General features: G+C 40.5%; 1 protein-coding gene across 4 annotated transcripts in view; it reads left to right on the top strand.

Moving 5' to 3' along the window:
- The window catches only part of pclob (piccolo presynaptic cytomatrix protein b), a 67,527-nt gene that overhangs the window by 11,192 nt on the left and 28,997 nt on the right, over positions 1–27,338 (top strand). For all 4 annotated transcript variants that reach the window (XM_084933267.1, XM_084933266.1, XM_084933265.1 and 1 more), the window contains exons 5-14: positions 60–965; positions 1,114–1,734; positions 1,903–2,874; positions 3,545–4,486; positions 4,791–5,633; positions 5,783–6,637; positions 6,754–8,031; positions 8,857–9,834; positions 17,818–18,675; positions 19,144–25,888. In XM_084933267.1, coding sequence (XP_084789393.1) covers positions 60–965; positions 1,114–1,734; positions 1,903–2,874; positions 3,545–4,486; positions 4,791–5,633; positions 5,783–6,637; positions 6,754–8,031; positions 8,857–9,834; positions 17,818–18,675; positions 19,144–25,888 — 14,998 coding nt within the window. The remainder of the gene's footprint in view (positions 1–59; positions 966–1,113; positions 1,735–1,902; positions 2,875–3,544; positions 4,487–4,790; positions 5,634–5,782; positions 6,638–6,753; positions 8,032–8,856; positions 9,835–17,817; positions 18,676–19,143; positions 25,889–27,338) is intronic.

The raw sequence follows: 27,338 nt of genomic DNA, 5'->3' as shown, positions 1-27,338 counted from the left end.
TTAAAATGTATTCCGTAGCACGAGTGATTGAATTTTTAAATATTGTTGCTCCATTGCAGGTGAAGGAGTGGCTATGTCTCAACTGTCAGATGCAGAGAGCACTGGGAGCATCAGAACCTCCAGGAACTCCCATGATGAAAATACAGGCTTCACCGAGTAAAGTCACTGCACAAGACAGTGCCCTAAAGAAGGAAACTCCCCCAGTGGATAAACTTCAAAAGAAAGAGAATGTGACATCTGCTGAATCTAAATTAAAGGAGCCCTCTCCATCAAGCTCACCTCAGCGGAAAGTGCAAAAGCCAGGAGACCAGCTGGCAAAGACTGAAGATGTGAAAGGATCTGAAAGTCATAGGCAGGCCAGTCCAGCTTCTGGTCAGAAAAATGCACAGCAAAGCTTGAAGACAGGTCCTCAGAAACCAACAGATCAGATAAATCAACCAGGATCTAAAAGGGGTAGTACAGCATCGACACAAGGGGAATCTGGATCGTTCTTTGGCTTTGGCAGTTCTACAACTCAACCTGATTCTGCAAAGACCCCTGAATCACTAGGTGGAAAAATGTTTGGCTTTGGTAGCTCCATCTTCAGTTCTGCATCGACTTTAATAAACTCAGCTGTCCAAGATGAACCCAAAAAGACACCACCAGTGTCTCCTAAGATGTCTTCTGCACGTGACTCCAAGTCTCCCACTGTCAAGAAACCGGTACAGGAGAAAACATCAGAGCAACCACAAAAAGACAAGGGTTCACCATCAGTACAGACAAAAGCAGGCAAACCTCCTGAAGAGCCATCCAAGACAGCACCTGCATTGCCTGTCGTTTCTAAGACAGGCCAGTCAACTTGTCCTATCTGTAAACTGGAACTCAATATGGGTTCTAAAGACCCTCCCAACTACAACACCTGTACTGAGTGTAAAAACACTGTCTGCAACCAATGTGGATTTGATCCTATGCCAAATGTTAAGGAGGTAAGAAAAAAAAAGTGACTTGAACAATCACCTATGCATATTACATATATAAATGTTTGTCAATGAACTTATTACAGTCTTTTAATAGTAAAATATTCTATTGCATTAAAATTAATTAATTAATTAATTTTTCCTTGCTTTAATATAGGGGAAGGTGTGGTTATGTCTCAACTGTCAGATGAAAAAACCAGCAGAGCAACCAGAAAAGCCACCGCAGAGCCAAAAGACAGGACCTCAGAAACCACCTGAACAGAGAAATCCAACTGAAATCAAAAAGAGTAGTATTACATCCACTACACAAGAGGAGTCTGGAGCTTTCTTTGGATTTGGCCGTTCCACATCTCCCTCAGATTCTACAAAGCCTGGGGAATCACGGGGTGGAAAAATGTTTGGCTTTGGTACCTCCATCTTCAGTTCGGCTTCGACTTTAATAAACTCAGCTGTCCAAGATGAATCCAGAAAGACACCACCAGTTTCTCCTAAGCTTCCTGTCTCAAAGGCAAGTGAATCACCATTTGTTCAGAAGCAGGAGCAGGAGAAGAAGGCTGTGCAAGTTCAAGAAGCCAAGACCTCTCCTCTGATACAAGCCAAAGTAGAGAAAGAGCCAGCTTCACCAGCTCTTCCAAAGGCAGGCCAATCTACCTGTCCACTCTGTAAGATGAAACTCAACTTTGGCTCAAAGGAACCACCAAACTACAGCAAATGCACTGAATGCAAGAACACTGTGTGTAACCAGTGTGGATTCAATCCAATGCCAAATGTGTCAGAGGTAAGAGAAGCAATAATTACTCATTTTACTTTAATAAAACTTCAATAAAATGCACGGCATAAATTACATATATAGACCTGTAATTGAATTGTTATTACAACATTAATTTATATGTTAATACTATTTTAAATGCTTCATATTTGAATAAAATATACTTTGTTTTTGCAGGTAAAGGAATGGTTATGTCTGAACTGTCAGATGCAGAGAGCTCTTAGTGCAGCTGAACCCACAGGGCCTCCTGTGAAACACCTCCATGGAGATAATAAAATGTCTCCATCTGCTGTACATCAGAAAGCAATAGTTACTGATCAAGTGGAAACTAAAAAGGAAATAAAATCAGATGCAGCTTCTAAGATGGAGACTCCAGGGGCTTACATACTTCAAAAGAAGGACACAGCCACACTAGGCTCTCCTCAGAAGACACGGTCCACAGCAGTAGCACCTTCATCTAAGGAGGTTAAAGGACCCGAAAGTGAAGGACATCCTAGCCCAACTCCTGGTGAGAAAAAGCCTCTTGATATTTCAGTTGCATCAGGCCCTGAGAAACCAACTGACCAGGGAAGTCAACCGGGATTAAAACAGAGTAAGGTCACCACAGTCACACAAGAGGAGTCTGGAAACCCACTAGGTTTGGGTGGTAAAATCGTAACTGATACTTCAAAAACAACAGAATCCATCAGTGGAAAGATGTTTGGCTTTGGATCTTCCATTTTCAGCTCAGCATCCACTTTGATATCATCTGCAGTTCAAGACGAATCACGGACCACACCACCAAGCTCTCGAAAAATGTCTGCGCCAGCACAAGTCTCGCCGAAGATGTCTGCTGCAACCAAGAGTTCTCCAAAAAGTACACCAACAGTTTCTCCCAAGATGTCACCAGCAAGGGAGCCCAAAACTCTTCCTCAGAAGCCAGAACAAAAGAAGAAACCAGATGAATCCCACCAAAGCAAAGATGATAAAGCTCTACCGCAAGTAGCAAAAGTGTCTCATATGGCTCCTAATGCAGGCCAGACAACCTGTCCACTGTGTAATTCTGAGCTTAACATAGGCTCCAAGGACCCACCTAACTATAACACCTGCACTGAGTGCAAGAACATTGTCTGCAACCAATGTGGATTTAATCCCATGCCAGTAGGAGAGGTAAGTACATGAATACAAGATTTAAAAAATATTGTCTGTTTTCCACATTGCCTGTAGTGTCAAAACAATCAAATACCACCATGCTGGCAGCAGTTATAGTCACAGGCATGTTTTTGTGGTCATCTGTGTGCATGTCTGTGCATCTCAGACTTGAAAACATCTTAAACACACCATGTGATTTTTTTTAAAAACAAAATGGGCCAAACACTGAACTACTCAGAATTTAGTTATCAAAAGTCAATGCCACTGTGAGCTGAAAATATGCCTTTTGTCATAATTAATAAATCAGATGATAATTCTTATAAAATTTAATATTAATGGCTAATAGGATTAAAAGATATAGTGATGATGTCTTATAAAGAGAAGTTAAAACATTTTTCAAACCATTATCCAATGCTCTATCTCAGGAGCAGAGGTAATATAATAATCCTATTTCACTTTGGGCCAGATACTGCGTAGGTGACTTTAATCTTTGGTACCGGCCTTTTGAATTCATTCAATCATTAAAAGTTGCTTTTTAAAGTAATTTATTTGTAGATGTGTCATCTGTGGTATTAAACTATATTTAAGTAGAGGTTTGATGAATTTGTTTTGATGCATAATGTATACATTTGATGATATAATCTGTAGTTATAAAGCATCACTTAACCAAGTGTCTATTATATTTTAGGTAAAAGAGTGGCTGTGTCTTAATTGTCAGGTGAAAAGAGCAGTAGGAGCTTCTGAGCTTACTGGACCTCCATCACCAAAGTCACAAATGTCACCCAATAAAGTTTCTTTACCTGCTACAGTCCAGTCGAAGGAATCTTCCAAACTGACTACTCCTCAAACAAAGGACAGTCCAGACACAGCTGTACAAAAGCAAAACTCAGAAGCAGTCTCCACACAAAGAAAACAATCAACAGCATCTGTGAAACAGGCTAGCCCAGCACCTGAACGTAAAACATCGGAAGAAAAAGCGAAAACAGCTCCTGAAAAAGTCCCAGATCAGGCAACCCAACCTGGACGTAAGCAAACTAATGCCACAGCAGCAACACAGCAAGAGTCAGGAGGCTTCTTTGGCTTTGCTGGTCCTAAGCCTCAACCTGAAGCTGCAAAGTCTGCAGAGTCAGTGAGTGGAAAAATGTTAGGCTTTAGTTCTTCAATCTTCAGTTCTGCATCTACTTTGATAACCTCAGCAGTTCGGGACCAGCCAAAAACTACTCCACCAGTTTCACCTAAGATGTCTCCTGCAAGGGAAACCAAATCTTCCACTGTAAAGAAACCAGAACAGGAGACGAAATCTGATCAACCAGAGCAGATAAAGGGTCCACCATCAATCCAGTCAAAAGCAGAAGAGATGAAGCCCCCTGCTTCCCAGAAGCTGGAGCAGCAGAAGTTAACTGAGCCATCCCTGCAGACCAAAACACCAGCATCAAGACAGGTGCCATTAGAAACTCCAAAGGCAGCAGCTTCCCAAGCAGCTGTCAAACCAGATCAGTCTACCTGCCCACTCTGTAGGGTCAAACTTAACACTGGTTCCAAGGATCTGCCCAACTACAATACCTGCACTGAATGCAAAAACACTGTGTGCAACCAGTGTGGATTTAACCCCATGCCAGACGGAACTGGGGTAAGACTAAGGAGAAAACAAAAGATGTTATTATTGACACTTTGTATTTAACTAATATCAGCAGACTTATACTTTTGAAATGTCTCTTGTTGACCTAGATTTCAGGATTTCAAGGAATATTCATCCAGGATTTAGGAATATTAAATAATGAAAAAATACTACGTATTACTAGATGTATTACAGCATTGGAAAAGTAAACTAAAATAAAAATAACTAGTTTAATAAACAATCAGTATTTGTAAATAGATCACCTAACAGTATGTGTGTGTATATAACTTTTAATTTTATTAAATTTTTCTTTCAGGCAAAGGAGTGGTTATGTCTTACCTGCCAGATGCAGCGGGCTCTGGGAGTAACAGAGCCTCCATCAGTAATTTCAGTGAACGCTCAGACACCTGCAAAACCTCAAAAAAAAGATGTCACCAGCCCAGCTGAACCTGAAAAGAAGGTGTATTCAGCACAGCAGTCACCTCAGAGGAAACTATCCGTAACGGCACAGCCTGCTACATCTGAGACTAATGTTAAGCCAGAGGTTCACAAACAGGCCAGCCCAGTTTCTTCTCAGAAAATACAACAGAAGCCCCAGAAAACATCAGCTCCTAACAAATCACCAGACCAAATCAGGCAGCCTGAACGTAAGCTGAGTAATGCCACTCCACCACCACGAAAAGAATCGGGAGGCTTCCTTGGATTTGGCAGTGGTAAATCTCAACCTGATGCTGAAAAGCAGGCAGAGTCTGTGACAGGGAAAATGTTTGGCTTTGGTTCTTCTATTTTCAGTTCTGCGTCCACTTTGATTACCTCAGCTGTTCAGGACCAGCCTAAGACTCCACCAGTTTCTCCCAAGTTATCCCCTGCAAAAGAGATCAAATCCCCTGCTACCCAGGAGAAAATCAAGGCTGAACAACCCCAGCTGATCCAGACACCACCATTAGTCTCAGCCAAAGTTGACAAGGCTCCATCAGAACCTCCAAAAACAGGTGAAGCCTCCCAAACCACCGTCAAACAAGGCCCGTCCACCTGTCCACTTTGTAAGGCTGGGCTCAACATAGGGTCTAAGGGTCTGCCTAACTACAATGTCTGTACTGAATGCAAGAAAACTGTCTGTAACCAGTGTGGATTTAACCCAACACCAAATGAAACGGAGGTAAATAAACCAAAAATGTAGTTATTAAAATGTATGTTATGTATATTATATAATATTATGTTTTCTTAACTGTGGTGATTTATGCTTTTATTTTAAAAATGTAGTTGTTAAAGACACACTTACTCAAAATAATATGCTTTTCCTTGCAGATGAAGGAGTGGTTGTGTCTGACTTGCCAGATGCAACGAGCCCTCACAGCAGCTGAATCAGTACAGCCTCCACTGATGAAACCTCAGGCATCACCCAGCAAAGCATCCCCACCTGCCGCTGAGCAAAAAGATGTCTCTGAGACTAAAACGAAAGATATTATTCCCACACAGAAAACAGACGTATCAGATAAAAAGCAGAAAGAAAGTCCAAAACCAGAGGCACCAGCAGAGAAAATGGATATCGTACATCGAACTCCAGATATTGTTCCACCTGCAAAAGACACCCCAGCTACTGTTTCAGCTGAAGCAAAAGAGGAGAAAGTTAGTTCACTGCCTGCCAAGGATGTTCAAGCCATCACTCCACCTCCAAGCGAAGAAAGACAACTGCCTTCCCAAGGTGCACCTGTTACCACTAATGCTGAAACTTCAGCTATGAAGAAAAGTGATCTCACACCAAGTTTTCCTCTACCTAAAGAAGATTCAGAAAAGGAAAAGGATAAAGTTGAAACACTTCAGAAAACAGCTGAACAACTGATTATATCCTCTGATCAAATACAGGAAAAACAACCCCTAAGCAAAGAATCACACCAAGTTGTTGCTCAGAAACCACAACTGGAAAAGAAGCAACCTCAGCCAGTCAAGGCTCCTCTATCAGAGCAGACAACAGTGGATAAAACCCCAATAGAGTCTGCAAAACCAGAAGCTGCTCCCAAAGGGGCTCACTCTACTTGTCCACTCTGTAAAGCAGAACTCAACATGGACTCCAAAAATGTTCCAAACTACAACAGCTGCACTGACTGCAAGACCACTGTGTGCAACAAGTGTGGATTTAGTCCTATGCCAAATGTAACAGAGGTAATTAAATGTTTTATCAATGTAGAATGCCTATTTAGACATAGTTCTAGTATTGGTTTGAATTTGCTTGTGAGAGAGAGAGAGATTGACAGAGCTCATGTGTGTTTTTCATACAGGTAAAGGAATGGCTATGTCTCAACTGCCAGATGCAGAGAGCACTTGGAGCCTCTGAACCTCCAGGCCTACCAATGATAAAACCACAACCTTCACCAAGCAAAGAGGTCCCTGCCAGCACACAGAAGACAGACATCTTGACAGCTTCTAAGAAAGATGTTTCTAAGCCAGATGTACCCAAAGGTGACCTTGTTAGCATTCCTGCAGCCAAAGAAACTGTCTCCCTTGTCAATATTGACCTAACTAAGGAGGTTGCTCCAAAAGCTGCTTCATTGCCTGACAAAACGATTTCATCCACTATCATAAAGACGGATGTTTCGCAAAAGCCTTCTGCAGAGACTCCCAAGGGACAGCCAGACACACCCCAGCAACAAACTCCAAAAATTCAGCCTGCCGCTCCCCCTGATTCAAAGACAGAAAAGGCACCCCTTCAACAGCCTCCAAAAGCTGCATCTTCTTTAGCTAAGTCTGCTCTTCCATCAGACCAAGAAGCAAGAAAGCCACCCCCACAACAGCCTCCAAAAGCTGCGACCCCTCCAGCTAAATCTGCTCCATCACCTGTTCAGCCTGCAAAACAGGAATCAGGAGGCTTTTTTGGTTTTGGCAGTCCTAAAACACAGCCTGCTGCGGCAAAATCTGCTGAGTCAGTGACAGGAAAGATGTTTGGCTTTGGGTCATCGTTCTTAAGCTCTGCATCCAATTTAATAACATCAGCTGTTCAAGATGAGCCTAAAACTACACCACCAACGCCACGTAAAATGTCCACCACAGCCAGTGTCACTCCTAAAACTACACCACCAGCACCACGTAAAATGTCCACCACAGCCAGTGTCACTCCTAAAACTACACCACCAATGCCACGTAAAATGTCCACCACAGCCAGTGTCACTCCTAAAACTACACCACCAACGCCACGTAAAATGTCCACCACAGCCAGTGTCACTCCTAAAACTACACCACCAGCCTCTCCTAAAACATTACCTGCAAAGGACACCAAACCACCGCCTGTCCAGAAAACGGAGGAGAAGAAACCAGAGAAACCACAGCAGGATAAGACTCCTTCAACAATTCAAGCCAAAGTGGACAAAGTTCCATCAGAGCCCCCCAAGGTGCCAGTAGACACCCAAGGTGCTTCAAAAGCAGATCAGTCTGTCTGCCCACTCTGTAAGGTGAAACTTACAGTGGGCTCCACAGATCCTCCTAACTACAACACTTGCACAGAATGCAAGACAACTGTCTGCAATCAGTGTGGCTTTAATCCAGTACCAGATGATTCAAAGGTATGCAACTTTCTGTTTATTGTTGCCCTTTTTGTAGTTTTCATATTTTTGTCACTCAATTATTGTGGGTCCTACTAAATCAAGTATTACTTGATTTACAAAACAATCCAGCCATAACAGCTTTATGAATATTTAACTGATGTTAATCTGAATTTAATCTAAATCTAAAGACTTAATCTAAATTATTGGTAATAAATTGCCTGAATTGTCTTAATTTTTGCCATTTATCTCCAGTAAAATGCACAAATTATAGGAAGAATTTGAACACCAAATTTGAGAAATAATTTGTTAAAATATAGATGTTTTATTTTTCAAGTGACATCAAAAACATGTTGCATACCCCAATTGGAGACTGTAACTTTTGAAACTTACATTTGGAGAAGAATTATCAGATTGAGTTGATAAAAGCTACGTTACTCTGAGTCAAAAATTAAAAAAAAAAAAAAAAGTAACAAAGCTGGGCATTATAGAAAAGCTTTTAAAACAATACAGGAGCTCTCACAGTTCCTATTGTTTGAAAAAAAAAGTTTGCCTCTGATTTTTTTTATAATTATGCCTTATTAAAATTGCCTTAAAAGAAAATAAAAACTACATTATACTGGTAAAACAGTTTGAGAAATTAAACACATTTTATTTTACAATGATCATGATTTGTTTGTATGAATGAATCCCCTTTGAATATATGCACGTTACATTAGTAACCTTGATATCATTGGATATTCTTTGTGCTTTAAAATCACTGCACCTTCATCTGATTTCAGAACACTGTTATTGTTTTTTTATTTATTGGACAGTGATTTATGCTTTCCATTACACTTGTTCCAGGTAAAGGAATGGCTTTGTTTAAACTGCCAGATGCAGAGAGCCCTTGGAGTATCTGAAGCCATTGAACCTACTGTAGTGAAACCCCAGCCCATGCCAAGCAAGGTTTCTACACCTCCTCGCTCTGAACAGAAGGACACACCGACATTAGTCCAGAAGGAGAAAGCTGCAGAGTATGCAGATGTCCAAAAAGAGGCTACTCAAATAGTTCAACCCAAAAAAGAAATTCTCAAAGGTGAGGCTCCAGTGCCAACTGCAGTCCAAAGGATGGACAAAGCACAGCAAGATTCTGTGGAAAAGGCACAAGGACATGCTCAGGATGTGGCCAGCCAGCCAAAGCTTGTGGAAAACCCCCCACAAGGACAGATTTCACAACCTACAAAGCCAGAAGTAAAGTCAGGTTTTGCAAAACAAGAAGCTGGCAAACTACCACAACAGCCATCAAAGCCATTGACCCAATCTCCCAAGCCTGCCCCACCAAAAGCTCAACCAGCGAAACAGGAGTCTGGTGGTTTCTTTGGCTTTGGTGCCCCTAAACCTACTGTTCCAAAGCCTGCTGAGTCAGTGACTGGGAAGATGTTTGGTTTTGGTTCATCAATTTTAAGTTCTGCATCTACATTGATAACCTCGGCAGTTCAGGATGAACCTAAAGTTACACCACCTACTCCACGGAAGATGTCCACTACAACAAGTGTCAGCCCTAAACCTACACCTCCGGTTTCTCCTAAGATGCCCCCAGTAAAGGATAGTAAACCACCGGCAACACAGACACCAGATCCACTTCAACAGGCCAAGGCTACACCATTAGCACAGGACAAAGTGCTTCAGGTTGCTCCTAAAGAAAGTCTGTCTACCTGTCTGCTCTGTAAGGTCAAACTCAATGTGGGAACGAAGGAGCCACCCAATTACAACACCTGTACTGAATGCAAGAACATTGTCTGCAGTCTTTGTGGATTTAACCCCATGCCTCATACAGCAGTGGTAAGTACAAAAATACTCTTGAATACACATATTAATGTTTCAGTTACAATTTACAGAAAAAAGGGAGTTGATATGCCTTGTGTTCAACTGGCAGGAGTGATCATTATCATGATCATGTCTTTTTGCATTAATGTGACAAAAGCACCTTATTTTAATATTCAGTGTTTCCATTGGGGAGCCAAACATGAGTAAGAGCACCACAGAGTGATAGTGAAGTGGCCATGTTGCTCCATTTGCACACTTTTCAACATAATTTATTTCAGTGGCTTCTTATTTTATATAAAACAAATTGTTCCAGTACAAAAGTTTTGGTCAGGCACATTGTTGGCTTTCATGTAAAAGTTGCATAAAATCTAATATAAGAACTCTCACGTTTTGGCAATGCATCTGAGACATGTTAATGAGCATGTTAATGACTTTACAAGTGTTTGGTAGTCCTAATGCTGCGATTTATCAGTACAGTAAGTTTGTATCCTTACTACACTTTCTGTTTATGTGGTGTTTCTTGTGCTATTAAATATTGGTTTGGAGTGTTCAGGCTGCACCAACATATTTTAGCACATTTTTACTCTGAGGAATATTCCTTTCTGTTGCAAAGGGTGGAAAAACATAGACTGACTGTCATAAAGCTTTTTATTCCTTCTGAAAATAGAGCACACCCGAGGCAGCATTTTGCTCTGTTGTTTGATTTTCTTGACAAAGAAAATAAAATACAAGTGTAGTAGAATATTAGATGAAGGTGCCACAGCAGCTAGAATCTGATGAGAACTTCAATTTATATGTATTTTCAGACTTTGATTTTGAAGAGCTGTCTGTGTCCATTCAGTTTATTATGTCTTAGTGTTTGGAATAATTACAATGTAAAACAAAGCATACCAAAACTACACTCTAACTGCTATGGTTCTCTCTCCACGGAAGATGCCAGGGTTATTACATAACTGCTCATGAGGAGAGTGCTTCAGCTGGCCAGGAGCACTGAAAATGTATTAAAGTGATTGACGGTTGTGCAACCGCATTAGCGAGATGGGATCTACTGCCATAGGAGACCCGGGTCTAGGGAATCTCCATCCCCCATGAGAGATTTGAGATGGCAAAGCCCTGTGATATGCCAATAAGTAGAGTTGAAACAGATTAAGTCCAGCAAAACAGTGCAGTACATTAGAAGAGCAGACATTTCTTATCAGGCCATCTGCTCTCACGCGCAGCAGTGGTTCCATGTAATTCAACAATTTCCTCTTCGTTTTGGTGACATGAATATACACGTGTACCTGCTTTGTGACTTACCCACACACATACAACGTGTAGCTGAATGAAATGTGCAGTGCTGTCTACTCTTTCTTTGTGAAATCCTAGACTTTACTATAATTTAAGTGAACAAATGCCACGCCACTTTTTTTAATCTCCTGAGATGTGGATTTAAGGGTTGATGCTGTAATTTGTTCTGGCACACTCAGACCTGAATCTTTTTTTCTTTCATTTTCCCAGTGACAGATAACCTAGAATGACGTGCCATTTATGCAATTGACACTTGTCACTTTTTTCGTTGACACAACAAAATGGTAATAACCTGGAGCTTGAATTTGGATTGTGTTCTGGGGGCTTGGGGGGGGGGGGGGTGTGAGTCAGAGTTTGCTGCTGTGGGTGTACAATGCACATGTTTTTTTTCTAAATATGTGATGAAAACAGAAAAAGCTTCAGTATGACTGGATAGGATGATAGGATGCCATATTTGCTGCTGTCCTATGACCTGCTTTGTCCAAAATGGGTGTGTTCACCAGTTTACTATCTGGGGTTTTTTTTTTAGCCCCCTTTTAAAATATCAAAAAGTAATGTTTGAAAGAAGAGGAGGCAAAGTGAGTGCTATCAGCAAGTCTATTCATTTTTTTCCGTTTGCCTGTTCTGCTTCAGCTGATGCCATCAAAAGCCTGGGAGTGACTGTTGTCTGACAAGTAGGGCACACGTGTGTTGTGCTTTGCTAGCTAAAGCTTAGAGTGTGACAGCTGTGACAGTATGAATAATGATTCCTCTATTTTCTGTGTTACCACTGGTTTAAAATAGAATATATGTTCAGCTTTTCCAGTACAAAAGCCCCACATTATAACTGTCCATTTAAATTGGTTTACTGTGAGATCCAGTAGTTGCCTCAAGGTAAGACAGTACTGTCAAGGTACAGAGGAGTACCTTGACATTGCTATGTTAAGTTGCTACATTTCAGCTAATAGGAAGAAAAAAATAAATCATTCTAGAAAGAGCTGTGTGATATATAGCTATTTTTGCATGATTTCCCAATTTCATGGTGTTAAAAAGTAATCAGTCGGCAGGCTAATTAATGTTTTTTAAATTATTATTTTTTGGGGGGTAGTTCAATATTATGGTAAATGGTCTGATTCTTATATAGCACTTTTCTACTCTCCCGGAGTACTCAACGCACTGTATACAACATGCCTCATTCACCCATTCACACAAGCACTTCTAAACTAAACTCAAGTGCAAACTAATCTACACACACACTACATTCACACTCCGATGAACGCATCAGAGGGCAACTTGGTTCTTGCCCAAGAATATTTGACATGCAGACTGGGGAAGCCAAGGATCAAACCACCAACCTTCCAATCAGTAGCAAATCTGCTCTACCTGAGCTACAGTTACCGCTATGTGAGCATAACTTCATGTATGAAAATCTCACATGCATAAGCTTAAAGATGCGGTCCAGCATTAAAGAGGTGACATCAACAAGTCTGTAAACGCTGAAGCTGTTGAATGTTCTTTAAGAATTTCCCAGTTTAAATTCATGAAAGTTGAAGCAATGGAAATTAGTCACAAGAGCCAACATTTATCAAAGAAGGCCACCGTTGGAGTGCATGTGCCACCCTTGGCAACCATCAAAAAATGGTCTTCACTTAAATTTGAACTTAAATGGAAATTTAAACTTCTGGAGGTGTGATAGCTGTTTCTGGTTTATGTCAGGTGTCGAGAGTAATCGCTGGTGGGCGTATTGAATTAGTCACTGAATGTCACATTGCAAAGTAAATGCATCTCAGTTGCACCTTCACATTTCCTTTGCATTTCATTGACAATCAGAAGACCAACTATTAGAAAAAAAACATCCACCAACTCTCAGTGAGCAGCCATGATATGTTAGAGCAGGTAAACTGATGATGTTGTTTACTATTGTGTTAGCTGGTATGTTATTCACTAACACACAGTGAAACAGAGAGCAGATGTAAGCATTTATTTATTTTTTGCTCTGGCTTGCAAATTATAGGGAAATTGCAAATTATTCAGTGAAAACACCGAACAGGAAAGACTTGGTTTACAAAACACAGAGGGAGTTTAACTCCTTGGTGCTATGTTACAAAGCAAATACTCAAAATTGTACTTACATAACCTGTTATTACTTCATTTTACAGAGTTAGTTAATAAATAAAAATTGTATTAATGCTTAAAGTATCTAAATATAAATATAGAAATGAATAATAAGTAACATGAATGAAATGCTTGTAAATTCCACATCATCTCAAGATGCGTTCTCTCTCCTGTACTGACAGTGATTAGGGGTTATATGTTAATATATGATCATTTCTAAGAGCTTCTTTAGTTCAGATGCTTTAATTCTTTTCTATAAACAAGAATCATAGAAAATATATTTGGAATTTGGAAACACTGATGTTTCTGTATCAGTAATTCTGTGCCTGCATTTATTCATTGCTTTAAAAAATATTATTCTATTCATCTATTTGTGTTTGTAGCTTATAGCTTTAGTTTGTAACATTTCCTTCTAATGCTGGCACACCCTCTTACCACTGGTCCCACAACAGTCTTTATCCCCACTGCACTCTGCCATCAAATGAAACTTTGCTGATGCACCAGTTGTCACAATGGAAAAAGCATGGGCATATTTCATTGTCTTTAGAGTGAGTCACTGTGGTTATTACAGATTAGTAGGTCAACATTCTGTATTATCAGAGTGCGTGATTTATGAGAAACCCTGCTCTGTGGGGGCTGCTGGAAGCCAAGTATATTAGCAAGCTACAGCCTTTGCTAAAGGTGCTTGCCAGAAAATCAATAAGAGCCTTACTAGATCCGACACATCAGCAGGAAAGCACAGAAGAAAGGCTGAGAAATAGTGAGTCCTTGAATCTAGCTATGTTAAGATACATTTCAGCACCACCACGATAAGTTATGATAGGTGTCTAAGAAGTGACAAATAATATTCATCATTAAAACAATATAAAAAAATTGTTTCATTCGTCTAAAAATGCAAGACTAAAACATTTTTGGTCTTTGGAGCACTTTGATTAATGTGTCTTTGCTGAACCAGTCACCTTTCATCCCAAACACTACCACAACCTAAGAGTACTGAGGATCCATTGAGAGTTATCAGAAGAGATCTGGCAACTGTTTTTATTTAACATACATAAATAACAGTAAAAGTATTTTAACATCTCACATTTTGAATGATATATATAATTTATTTATCTTTTTTTTAAATGATTTGAACAGGGAAATGATTTCATAAGATCAGCAGATCTAGCTTAATGCAGCATACCTGTGTGTCAAGAGCCTATTTTCCTTACTGCTGTCATTGTCAAGGTCTGATAATCCAGCTCAGAGGCTAATCATGTGGAGCAGTCTCTCCCACAGCTCTCTGCTATAAGCTCCTGCTCTTTGCTCATAAAATAGATTTAATTAAACAAAAGAACGATGGCAACTTTCCAAGCCCTGTGGCTCTGATGCATGACTCTGAAGCAGTGACTGGCGCTAGTGGGGGATGTGAAGGGTCTTTTTTGTTGACGGAAGTGCTTTTTTTTCTGCCTTGCTGTCAGATTTTGCATTAGGAGGTTAAATGACTTTTCAGATTCTAGACTGGTGCAGTGAGGGGTGTGCTTGTTTATCACAGCTGCCTTGTCCACCATTTAACACGCAATGCAAAAGTGAGTTGCTTTGTTTACATTCCTCCTGCAATTTGTCAGTACATGCATTCATCACTTTGGTTGAAAAAGATCAATTAATACGATTCAGACCAGTGTAATACTATTACCTGAAGATGGCGTGAACCATATTAGATTGTTGGCAAGTAGCTTTGTCACAACCTCTGTGTTGTGAATATGTTTTAATTTCAGTTTGCAGTTATCTTCACTAAAGACAATCCACAGAAGGTAACTAATAAATTGATGCTGACTAATAGAATATCAGAAATATTACAACTGTAAACATCTCCTGTAATCAATGATTGTAAAATGTATCTGATTTTATATCCATCTTCGAACTGAAGTTAAGATTGCTTATGACTACTTGCGATTTCATCTAATTGAAAATGACAAATGACACAGGTATTTATACACAGGAAAAATTGTATTCATTTTAGTATATATTAGTTATAAAGATAATCAGCTGCCTCCCATCAGACCATATTGTAATGGGTCTACAAGATGATCAAACAAACAGGAAGAGCAGATGTTTATGATTATTAATTTATCCTCTGAATGGCCTTGGTAGTGACATGAAATTGCTGATTAGCATGCACAGGCAAGAAGAGCATCTTCCACCTTACCTGTGATTACATCTTGTAAGCAAGACAGAGAAGAATATGGAGCATGGAAGGACATGTTGGGATTATATTAGAATGCTTGAACTAACCCTAACCTTTAGATTTAAAAGGTTTTTCAGCAGATATTCTGTATTCTTGATGAATTGTTCTCAGCAAATATGGGTTTTAGACGAACCTCCTGGTAGTTAGTGTTTGATCAACTTCAAAGGTAAACATCACTGATGCTGAACTCGCATCAGATCACACGAAACTGAGACTCAAATCATTTTGTGTTTAACACAATTATCAGCATCATACACTCTGCTGATGAGGTATTATTTGTTACTGTTGGTAACAAATAGGATTATCATCCTCCTGACTGAATCACGACTCACTGAACAAAAACATCTCACTGTCAGGCAAACTGAATGCATCAGTATCAGTTTTCCTCTAAGTCTAGCATTTTTCCCCATTTTTTATGGCGTTATTTATCAAAGATTATGTTAATGTGTTCTCACTGGCTGTAATTTTGTTTTCAATTAATATTTCTCAGTTAGAAACAAAACACGCTCATGCAGTTTATCATATTCATTTTGCAGTGTTACTGCTGCCTACACTTTCTGAATATAAACACTTGCTTGCATGCTCTATTTGCAGTAGATGTACGCTATCAGTCTTCAGTGGTAGTTCTGGAAATTTACAAGCACTAATTATACAATTTAGTGGGACAAAATATACAAACAAGAGGGGTATTTTAAAAGCTCAGTTTCACAAGTAAAATGAAAGAGAAAAAAACAAAGTGACTGTGTTACTAGTTTATGAATTACATGGGCATTGTTATGCATATATGACCACTGTATTAGCATAATTATGATATTCTAAATGTATATACACTAAACAGTATATGTAGTATGGGTCTAATACATTAAACCATGGATGAAGCAATTAAAACTTTGTGGTGTTTCACAGGATATGTGTGTGTTATAAACTCCCCCTCTGTCCTATATGAGAGCAGCTCTCCCTGACTCTGCAGAGGCAGGCGCATTGCTGTGATTTGGTCTGCTAGGTTGCTAGTACAGACACAGTGCTTAATGTATTGGCAGCTTATGGCTTTTGTCCTCTTTAGCTGTCCATTAATGGAGCTTAGATGTGATAGGAAATGTCTTCAGAGGAGTACATTTTGAAGTAATAGCATTCCTTATAAAATGAGATTAGCTTTTTTGCAAGGTAAGCATTCTATTGCTGTTTCATGTGTAATGTAAGGTCTACTGTAACAGTACTGAGCATGTTTATATTATTGTATTAAGAAGTTTAAAAATCTAAGTCTGTTTTTCAGCATTGATAGCTGATTACTGAATTTAGATCACTTAGAGTGCTATGGTATTACTCAGCATCCAAAACTGTATTGTATTGACTATAATATTTGTCTATGTGAAAACCATCAGGAATTATCATGTCTTAGTCTAAAACACGTAATTTGGAACTTTTATTACTTGCAAACGTACTTAACAGGAAAAAGTCTAGACATCACACGACTGAGTGCTTCAAGTATTTTTGCTTTTTGTTGTTTTGTGCTTGTTGTTTTTCTTCAGTGTTTTTCTTTGTTTTTGCTTTTCCTTTCAGTAAAGACATAAAGCAGCCTCATTCAAGTAATTTGGCACTATTTTCAGCAAATTGTCTTTCTGAAAGCAGTTTAAAAAGAAATAAAGTCTGAGGCGAGGCTTTTATAAAATGGGATTGATACTGATTCAACTTACATAAGCCCTTCTTTTTCTTAGCTCCACTTTGTATGAAAAATAACCTTTCTGTCTAATTCAGCCTGGCAAGTTTAGTGTTGTCAGTGCTCAGATTTAGTCTGTTGTTATTTGAGCCGATATAATTCCCTTTCTTAAACAGTGAAGGTAATGGGCTAATAATTAGTTAGGCACAGTTATATATATTACAGAATAGATATCCTTTTTTTGTGTAACGTCTCAATGAGCTAGCCAAACAATTACTCAACAATTCCTTTGTTCTGCCAGTTTGGTTTTAGAGCGCTGTTTTTCTGTGGCCTTGGTACACACATGGAGACATCCCACCTAAATACAAAGTACTAATTTAGTCATAAATTCCAGACAGTTTCATTTTAATTATTACTAATAATTTAAGGTATAATACTTTATTTAAGTAGGCTCTAAGTCAAGATTTTAAATCATTATGCAGGGCCATCCATATACATATCATCAGGTAATAGTCCAGAAGCTAATGAAAAAGCACTGGTGTGAAGCATGACAAAGAAGCTAATTCATTCATGACTTTACAACTCTGGCATAATGCTTAAGTTATCTTTTTGAACAAATAAATTACTTGGATAAGGACCATAATTAGCCTGATTACAGTAGCTCTCATTTGGTATTGTGACTTTTTATCTTAATGTGTTTCCTAATTATGTTGTGTTTGCTTGATTACAGAAGGAATGGCTGTGTTTAAACTGCCAAACTCAGAGGGCTTTGTCAGGACAGCTGGGAGACTCAGGAAAAATGCCTCAACCTTCACCTCCACCTGCCAAGTCAGAGACCCAGGCCACACCAGTAACCACAAAGGCAGAGCCCAAAACCACCTCAACGAAGTCAGAGACCAGGCCTGGACCCACAAAATCACAACCCACCCCCGTGCCTGTTGAGACAGCACCAACAGTTTCAACCATAAAAGCAAATGTAGAATCAACATCTCTCAAAATGGAAACAACGCTTACAGCAGCGTCTACACATATTGAGCTTGAGACGACACCTTTACCCACCAAAGAAGAGGTTTTAAAGCAACCTTTGACAGAGGTAACACCAACGATTGATGTTCTAGATACAGATGTTACCAAGAAAGAAGAGGTACCAAAAACAGATTTCAGCACGACAAAATTACGCAAAACTGAAGAGTCTAAAACGGATCTTCATAAAGTTGAATTTGAAGCAGGAGTAGCTGAACCTTCTTCATTTCCAGTTCCTGACGCTTCAGTTGTCTCTGCGTCCCCTGTCACTCCAGAGGTTGCAGTGGCTCAAGTTATTCCAGAGGCTCAGACAAAACAAGACCTGTCTGTTGCAGAGAGGATTATTAAGGTGGTAGACACTGGTGATCGCACCATCCTGACAGACTCATCAAAATCTTTGCAGCAAATTATGGTGCAACCAGAGTCAAAAGAACAGCAGCAGGTGGTTATGGAAGGAGATGCAGTCACAGTAACTGACAGCAAAGAATTTGCTGATGACTCTGCTGACAAAATTACCAACATCATCTCAACCATTGAGTCGCAACCAGTCTCTCCAAAAAGAAAAGTAAGAGTTTATCCTATTTGTTGAAAAAAAATCTAGATTATCTAAAAGAGATAAAAAATTAAACAACAAGAGCTTTTCTCTCTGTTCTTTAGTCTTGGCTATACTTTACCTGTATAAGATTAGATGTCTTTTTATATTCAAAGCACATCAGATTCCAAACTGTTGTTTTGCTAATCTTGAAAACTTTGACTTTCATCTTTCAAATTATAAGAACGTTAAAGTTGTTCACATCAGTGATGGCATTTTTATGAGTATATGGAGTAATATGGAAATTTGTACATTACAGCTCCATTTGGTTACACTGATTAACTCAAAAGGGGACAGAATCTTGTTAAGCTTGTTGGTGTGTCTTCTGCAGTAAGTTAGCTCATGACAGATCTTGGGTTCCACAGCATTAAGAGTCAACTTCATTTATTAAAGAAATGTAATCACAGACACACTGATATGTCTTCCTTTTCACAATTTTAGGATGAAGATGAAGACAAAGAGTTCAGTAAGAAACGAAAAGACTCTCTTTCCACTGCGGAGGTGCCTACAGATGTCCCTGTAACAGCTACTAAGCCCAAATCCAAACCAGAGGGTCATGATGAAGAGCAACCTCAGATTTTACCCATATTACATGAATTGAATGATGAAATAGTGAGTGGTGCAAGCAAAGATGGTACAGATTCTTCTATACCAGCAAAGGAGGAGATAAATGCTAAAAGAAGGCGTCTGAGTTTCCAAGCAATGGATGAAAGCAGTGAAAGTGAACTCACACCCTCACCATCACCTAAAGTCCAGAGAAGGAGACTAAAGGTGAGCAATATTTCATCCAGCAGTGAGGACATCAAAACTGAGAGTGCTGACTCCTCTGTGGAAGACGAAGAGTTCATCCGCAAGCAGATAATGGGTATGGGTGATGAAGAAGAAATGTCTGTATCAGAAGATGAGAAAGAAAAGAATTTGGAGAATGTACAAGCTATAAAGGATACTGACCTTGATAATACATTGGTGACAGTCAAACCACTTTCTAGAAAAGGTAGCACAGATAATGAAGACAGCCCAGCCAGGAACAAAGCAGTCCCAAAAACTGACAGCATGACTGCTCAAAGCGTGCCTGAAACATTACCCAGAACTACTTTCAAGAAAGCAATTCCAGTCATGAGACAAAGACAAAGCACAGATGAAGAAATAGAAAGCATCACAGAATCTGTGTCAAAGGGTTCATCTAGTGTTCAAGCATCCAGTTTTACTCCAGAATCTTCACCTACATCAGCCTCCTCCCTGGAAGAGGATAGTGATAGCAGCCCTAGTCGCAGGAAACCCAGTGGGGACAAACAGTATCGCAAAGGTAAGCACAGGCAACCAACTCAGCCTCTTCCTACCATCGAAGACTCCTCTGAGGAAGAGAAGATGGGACCCCATGGACAACTACTGTCCCCACACAAAGATTCTTCTTCCACAGAGGATCTGAAAGAAGTCACAGTTATAAAGGAAACTCATAGAACATCTGGCTCTGAGTATTCTGCCAGTATAGAATCAGAATCAGAAGCCACTCAAGCTGTACAGAGAGGACGTAAACCTTCACCAACAGTCATACCATACACCCTTTCTGATCCATTTATAGAAAAGGACAGTGTGACAAAATCATTAAAGAGTGCAGAAGAAGCATACGAGGAAATTATTCAGAAGACTAAAGCTATTCCAGGAGACAGTCCACCTGATATTGAGCCACTCTATGGGGGGATGGCAATAGAGGACTATCTTTATGAATCCTTAGTTGAGGAACCTGAAATTAAAATGAGTGAATCTCGGGAAGAACCCAAAAATGATACTGGCTCTGATTCTCTCAAAAAACTCAGGTCTCCTGAGGAGGTTTATGAGGAGATGATGCAAAAGAAGAGAGAGTTGATGATGATAGAGCATGAATTTCAGCAGGCACAAAATGCCATGGAATCTTCTGCCTCAAGCGCTTCACAGGTCACTTGCCCTCCCTCATTTGCTGAAACTTGTGTAGTGACTATAGAAGAGACATACCCAACTGAAAAACTTGAAATGCCTCTTACAGAAACTGAAACTTTAAGTGACATGTCAGTAAAGAAAAAGAAGCGACCAGCCCCTCCACGCCCTTCTGAGCCCCCAAAGCGTCCTGACATAACTGTTGTCCCTAGTACTCCTAGTGGGGCTATAAGTTTTGTTAGGCCTATGATTCAACAAGATCCTGCATTAAGGAAAGCATTGTTCCCTATACCAGACCTCAAGATTACTCAGTGTTCATCTGGGGAAGAAGAGGATGACAGTCTTGCAGATGACTATGGCATTGGTATTTCCTCTGACATTACCCCCAGTGATGACTCTGAGACCAAAGAAGAACCATGCATAAGCCCATCTTTGTCTGAAACTGTTGAGATGGATCCTATATGTGTAGTCTGTGAAATTCCAGAGCCAAAACCTATTCCAACTCCAATATCAGCTCCAGAACTAACTACAACACCTTCTCCTGTATCACCAGTGTCACCTCCAACCTCACCAGCTAGTGCAGATTCCAGTTTGGCCTCTAATGCTACATCTTCATCTCCATTCCAGGCTCAAACACCTCTTTCATCAGATTCAACTCCACTGTCTACACCAACACCTTCTGCTTCATTTAAAACACAATCACCTCCAGAGATCTCCTCACCACTGCCTGCCACAGATGCAGGAGTACAATCTAATGAAAACTCAGTCTCTTCTTCTCCAGTTACAGTTATAGTTACAATACCAGATGTTGTGTCTGATCCATCCAAAGCGCAAACAGCTACAGCCATTCAAGTTCAGACTTCTACAGTAGAAGCCATAACTGCATCACCTGTTGTGGTACAAATGCCGGACTTGGTTTCATCTCCATCTCAGGTTCCTGACAACATTCCAGCTATTTCACAGGTCTCAGCACCAAGTCCAGCACCTTCTGTTGTCTCCATTCATTCTACAACCCTAGTAGCAGCCCGACCTGTTGCAGTCTCGGCTCCAACATCTGCCATTCTTTCCACTTCTGTCACTCTAGTTTCATGTCCTGAACCAGTCATAGTGCAGATGCCTGACCTGGTTTCAACCACAGCTCCCATACCAACACATCCCCCATTACCAGTCTCAGCACTTGTTACTACCCCAGCTCAAGCTGAAAGTAAAGTGGTACACTCAGTCCCTGTACAATCAGCCATCCCATCAGTCAGTCCAGTGGTAGTCCCACCTCTGGCTCAAACCGCCCAGATGCCTTCAGCAGCAACAGCTTCAACTACTATAGTCAAAAAGAAGGTCCCGCCTCCTCCTCCCCCTCGATCTACTTCGGTATCATTACCTGAAACTAATAAAGATGTTCCTTTTGTAAAACCTGTTGAGCATGCCACTCGGACTACATCACCTATCGGAACCACAGCTGTTGGACAGCCAATGCAATCTGTTGTTGTGGATATCCAACCAAGAATGGAAGCCATGAAATCAGATGGTGGAGTTGTACCTCAGTTAGTAACACCAAATAGACAGGGGCATGTAGTTATCATTGTCCCTAGTGTAGAGAACAAAGCTTTGATTGAACAAGCCAGAAACCAAGGTATACCTAGCACAGGGCCAATATCTTTCATTGCTTCTGCTCCATATGGTAGCCAAGTAGCCCCACATTCTGCTTCAGATGTGTGCAGTACAGATATATCTTCACTTCCTACTAAGGTGGCAACAGTGCAGGAAGTTGTAGCTCCACCCATTTCACCTAAAGTTATAGACACAGTAGAAGTACCCATTACAGTTTCTAGTCCAATACCTCCATCCACTTTACCCAAACCAACTGTTCCAAAGCAATCAGTTCCCACTCCAGTGACAACTGCTAAAGCAAATTTCACACCAGTTTTTTCTGCAGCTTCTATTCCTAGTCAGACTACCAAGCCTCCTCCACCCATACCACCTAAACCTGTATCAATTCCAGCTGGACTGGTTTTCAGTCATAAACCAGGAGAGAGTGTCAAGCCACCTCCTGTAGCTCCCAAAGCGGCAACCCTCCCCAGGACAAAAGAACCTCCAAAGGCTCTATCACTTAGTCTGACAAGACCTGTGGAGTCTAAGTTGGGTGCAACATCTCCTAAATCACCTGTATCTCCTAGACATGCGAAATGTTTACAAACCTATGTAGTGATAACGCTTCCATCAGAACCTGGTTCACCAACAGAGTCCATAACTGTCCAAGCACCTGTAAGAAGAGGGTCCATCCCTTCCACAAAAGTGTCAGGAATACGGACAACACCATCAGAGCAGAAAGCACCCATTGAAGTATTCTCAGCACAGGCTACAGTAAGGAGAGCCTCGGTCCCTACTGTAAGGCATCCACCTCCAATATCTGTAGCTTCAGCTGTCCCTGAACAAATGACAACTTCTGAGGTAGTAGTTTCTGAAGTCCAAGCTAAAACAGACACTATGCCATCTGTAGTGCTGTCATCGCTTCCTGTAGTTGATATCGTAACATTGCCATCAGCCCAGGAAACTTTTGTCCAAGCACATACTGTGCCTTTTCCAATTAAGAAACCATTTGTGCACCAGGAGCAATCAATGACTCCACCACTGTCACAACCTAAAACACTGTCTGAGGTCATCACAGTGTCCCCAGAGCCAAAAATTCTCATTCATCCAGTCCAAGCCACAATTACAGAGATCATAACAGTTCCATCAGAAAGTTTAAGTGAAGCACTGGTTCCTCAGGCTCCCAAACCAACCATACCTGTCCAGCCAGAGCCTCTGATTGAAGTTGTTTCTACTTCATTGCAGCCTGGAGCATCTTTTGACAAACCTGTAGCCCAAGATAGACCATCTGCAACTGTTTTTGATGCACAAGCTGCAGCCCAAATTGAAATGCCACATACAGACGAGGATGTACCTACTGATGTCGTTGTTGCAGAAGCAATTTCATTAAGATCACTGATACCAGGTGTTCAGCAAATCCCTGTTGAGCATCCACTTGCAGTATCTGAAGCAATGACTCATTCGAAAGATCAAGAATTGGCCACAGGTTTTAACTATAGCTGGACCATTTCTGAACCCTCACCTGTTCTACAAACTATTCAACCTTCAGAAGTTCTGCCTGCAGTGACAGAACATCTGCCTACTCAGCAACCACTTCTTGTAGCTGAAGGGGTTTCCCTCCCTACCAAGTCTGATGTACTCACAGAAGTTATTACAACTGATGCAGCTGTTAGAATACCAGAGATAGCAATGGTACATCCATTACCGCATCATCAACCTGTGGTAAGTGAAATTACCCCTGTTGAGTTAATGCCATTAACTATAGACGATAAGAAGATATCTCCTACAGCTGCTAAGGAAACACCATCACCTCTTATCATGGAAGTTGAACACATAGTTACACATCCAAATATACCTCCTCATATATATATTCCAAAGGTCTGCGAAGGAATAACATCCTCAGTTATGACACATTCAGTGCCACCACTGGCATTGCAACCTCAATTTGAGCCTCCTACACAAATTATAACTAAGGATGCTGATCTCATAGCTTCTTCAATATCATCATCCATGATACAACCTCAGGCTGGGCCTGGAATGCCAGTTATGACAACTGAGGAAACCACCCATAAGAGGAGGACATCCATATCTTCCATAGTACAGCCAACATATGCCACAACTGAAAGATTTACTTGTCCTACAGAGTATGAAATGCCCAGACAAGTGGTTACAGCTGAAGCCTTTGCTGCCACCAGAAGAGAATCCATAACCATGCAGCAACCATACCAATTAGCACAGGTAGTAAACCTGCCAGCTGAAAAAGATGTTTCTAATGATGGTTATGCTGTTCAGCTCCCCTACAGAAGAGAATCTATTCCAGAACGCCAACCACATGCATTGACTTATTCATCAGAATATGATCACCCTGTGGAGCTAATAACCACTGAGGAATACACCGCGAGGACCTCACGGCCCACAGTGCAAGACATTCCACAGAATGTTTCTGCAGCTCCAGTCACCATCACTAAAATTCAGCAAGAGTCTATTGAAAGCCAGGAGATTAGAGGAGCAGAAAAGGTGGTCTCTAGTATGAGCCATATGTATTCATCTTCAATTTCCACCTCAGGCCAGCCACCTGAAAGCCTTCCTAGCCTAGTTACTCAAGTAGTTACCACTGAGGTCCAGAGGACCACTGTTTCTGTTGTCCATGAAAGACTTCCACAGGTTCCTCCACCTAGTGTAGCAATAACTATACAACCAGACATTGCTAAAGTCCAACCTGTACCCAAACAGAATGGTAAAATATATCCTGGTGATGTTATTGATTTACGTACAATGAAGGTTGGTATAAAGATGACTGAGCAAGGCATGGACCTGACTCCGCCTGAATCAAGTCGACAGTCTTTTTCAAGTGACTCTAGTGGCCGTCAAATTACAGCAGTACAGCCGGAGATAGTAAATCTTAGTCCAGCAATTACCCCAGCAACCACACTGTCTGTTGTCACTGACAGCATCACAATTGTCACATGCACAGCTACTATTGCTTCATATAGCAACACTCCAGCAGAGAAACCGCTTGATTTGCAAGGTCCCGTTACATCATTGCCACTATCCCTCACAACATACAAACCATTTGAGCCCTTAGCACAGATTGTATACAGACCTGTTAGCACCCAACCCATGCTGAGTGCTGTAGCATCCACAGCTCAAGATATACCAATTAATCTTTCCTTTGAAGCTCTTGTGTCCTCTGGAGCAAAACAGCCATTGACGTCAGTCCCCACACTTCTCAGCAATGGAGGGCCTGTCCTTTCTCTAGAGGCCACAGAGGCCATGGATCTGACAAACTACAAACCAATGAGAGCTGTGGTAGCATTGTCTGGTACAAGTCCAGGAGTGGTGACCACTGTTGTAGAGGATGATGGGACCCCAATGGACCTTACAGCAGGAAGGCATAGTGTTTGCTGTGATGTAATTTACAAGCTACCATTCACGGGATCATGCAGAACACAGCCTCCAGTTACAAGCCAGCCTGATAACCGTTTTGGCTACAGAGATGACCACTATCAATATGATAATGCTGGACTGTATAGTATCAAAGGAACTAATGGCATAAAAGCATCAGTGTCTGAAACTAACTTGACAGAGGCAGGACTGTTTTCCATGGTTCCTAAAAGTGACTATGACTACCTCAGTGGCTCTTCAGATGGCGCTATAGACCTCACTGCAGCTAAACTTTCTGCTGGTGAGTATGAGAGTACTTCTGCATGGTTTGTCTTTTTTACTTCCGTGTTTTCTTTTTTTGAGAGGGGGTAGTGGGCTTCCATTGGCTTGAATCAAGCTTTTAAAATACCTCTGCATGACATATAGTATGTTTTTACAGTTCAGTTCTTTCTGAAGATAAACATACTTATTTTTCCTGGAAGTTTATTATTTCATGTTTGCTTGCATACTGTTTCCAAAAAAGTTAGGACACTAGCTTTACTTTGTTGTCTGGGTCAACTTTGTTAGTGAGAGACAGAGAGAGGCGCTGAAAGGCTGCTCCAATGGAGAAAAACACAAACACAGTTTACAGTTAATAGCTTACTTACAACTGGGCTACACTGCCCATGAGGCTACATTCTTTAGGGCTATGCCTGTAACACTCTGCCTATTGCCTTCACATTATATAACTTTTTAAAATATTTCGCCGCATCATTATGTGGGCTGCAAGTAGGGGTGACATGGGCTGCGAGATTGAGACAGAGGAATTAGAGCCTCTTAATACGTGTTTCGTTTGGGTTTCCACCGGCGTGGAACCACCACAAATAGAGAGGGGACAACATAACGTATGAAACAGGAAAAGATCGCCGTGTAATCCCTTTAATTCAACTAAGTAACTGTATTCTGAATACCACCTTTTTAAACGGTAACTGTAACGGAATACAGTTACTCATATTTTGTATTTTAAATACGTAACGCCGGTACATGTATTCCGTTACTCCCCAGCACTGCATATATGCCAATTTTAAATTTAATGCCAGCAACATGCTTTATAAAAGCTGGAAGGACATAATTTGAGGAATATCTCATAACAAATTAGGAAAATTATTATTCGATCAGGGTAAAAAAGATAACTCTACCAACTGTGCTATATAATATCATTAGAAGATTCTGATAATTTGAGAAAAATTTATAATAAATGCCCTTTATCTTTATGGCAGAAATAGACAAAGAACATACAAAGATGTGTTCTGTAATTTCACAAATTAAAAAAATATATTGATTCATAGATTCAGTTCCATTTTATTATACTTATATAGCGCCAAATCACAATAGTTACCTCCAAGTGCTTTATATTGTAAGGTAAAGACAATAATACAGAGAAAACAGAGAAAACCCAAACAATTATATGAACATCTATAAGCAAGCGCGTCAGTGGGAAGGAAAAACTGTCTTTTAACAGGAAGAAATCTGCAGCAGAACCAGGTTGAGGGAGAGGCAGCCATCTGTCCCGATCACTGGGGGGTCAAGCGAGAAAGAGATTAATAATAACTAATGTGTATAGACACATAGTGAGTAAAAAGATGAGTAAAGAAAGACACTCAATGCATCATGGGAAGCCCCTAGCAGCCTAGACATTGCACCGTAACTAAGGGAAGATTCAGCGTCCAGCCCTAACTATATGCTTTATCAAAAAGAAAAGTTTTAAGCCT

The sequence above is a fragment of the Perissodus microlepis genome, chromosome 7 (genome assembly GCF_051167445.1).
Source record: "Perissodus microlepis isolate ML-2025 ecotype Zambia chromosome 7, ASM5116744v1, whole genome shotgun sequence".
NCBI classification, from domain to species: domain Eukaryota; kingdom Metazoa; phylum Chordata; class Actinopteri; order Cichliformes; family Cichlidae; genus Perissodus; species Perissodus microlepis.
This window is presented reverse-complemented; position numbering and strand designations above follow the sequence as displayed.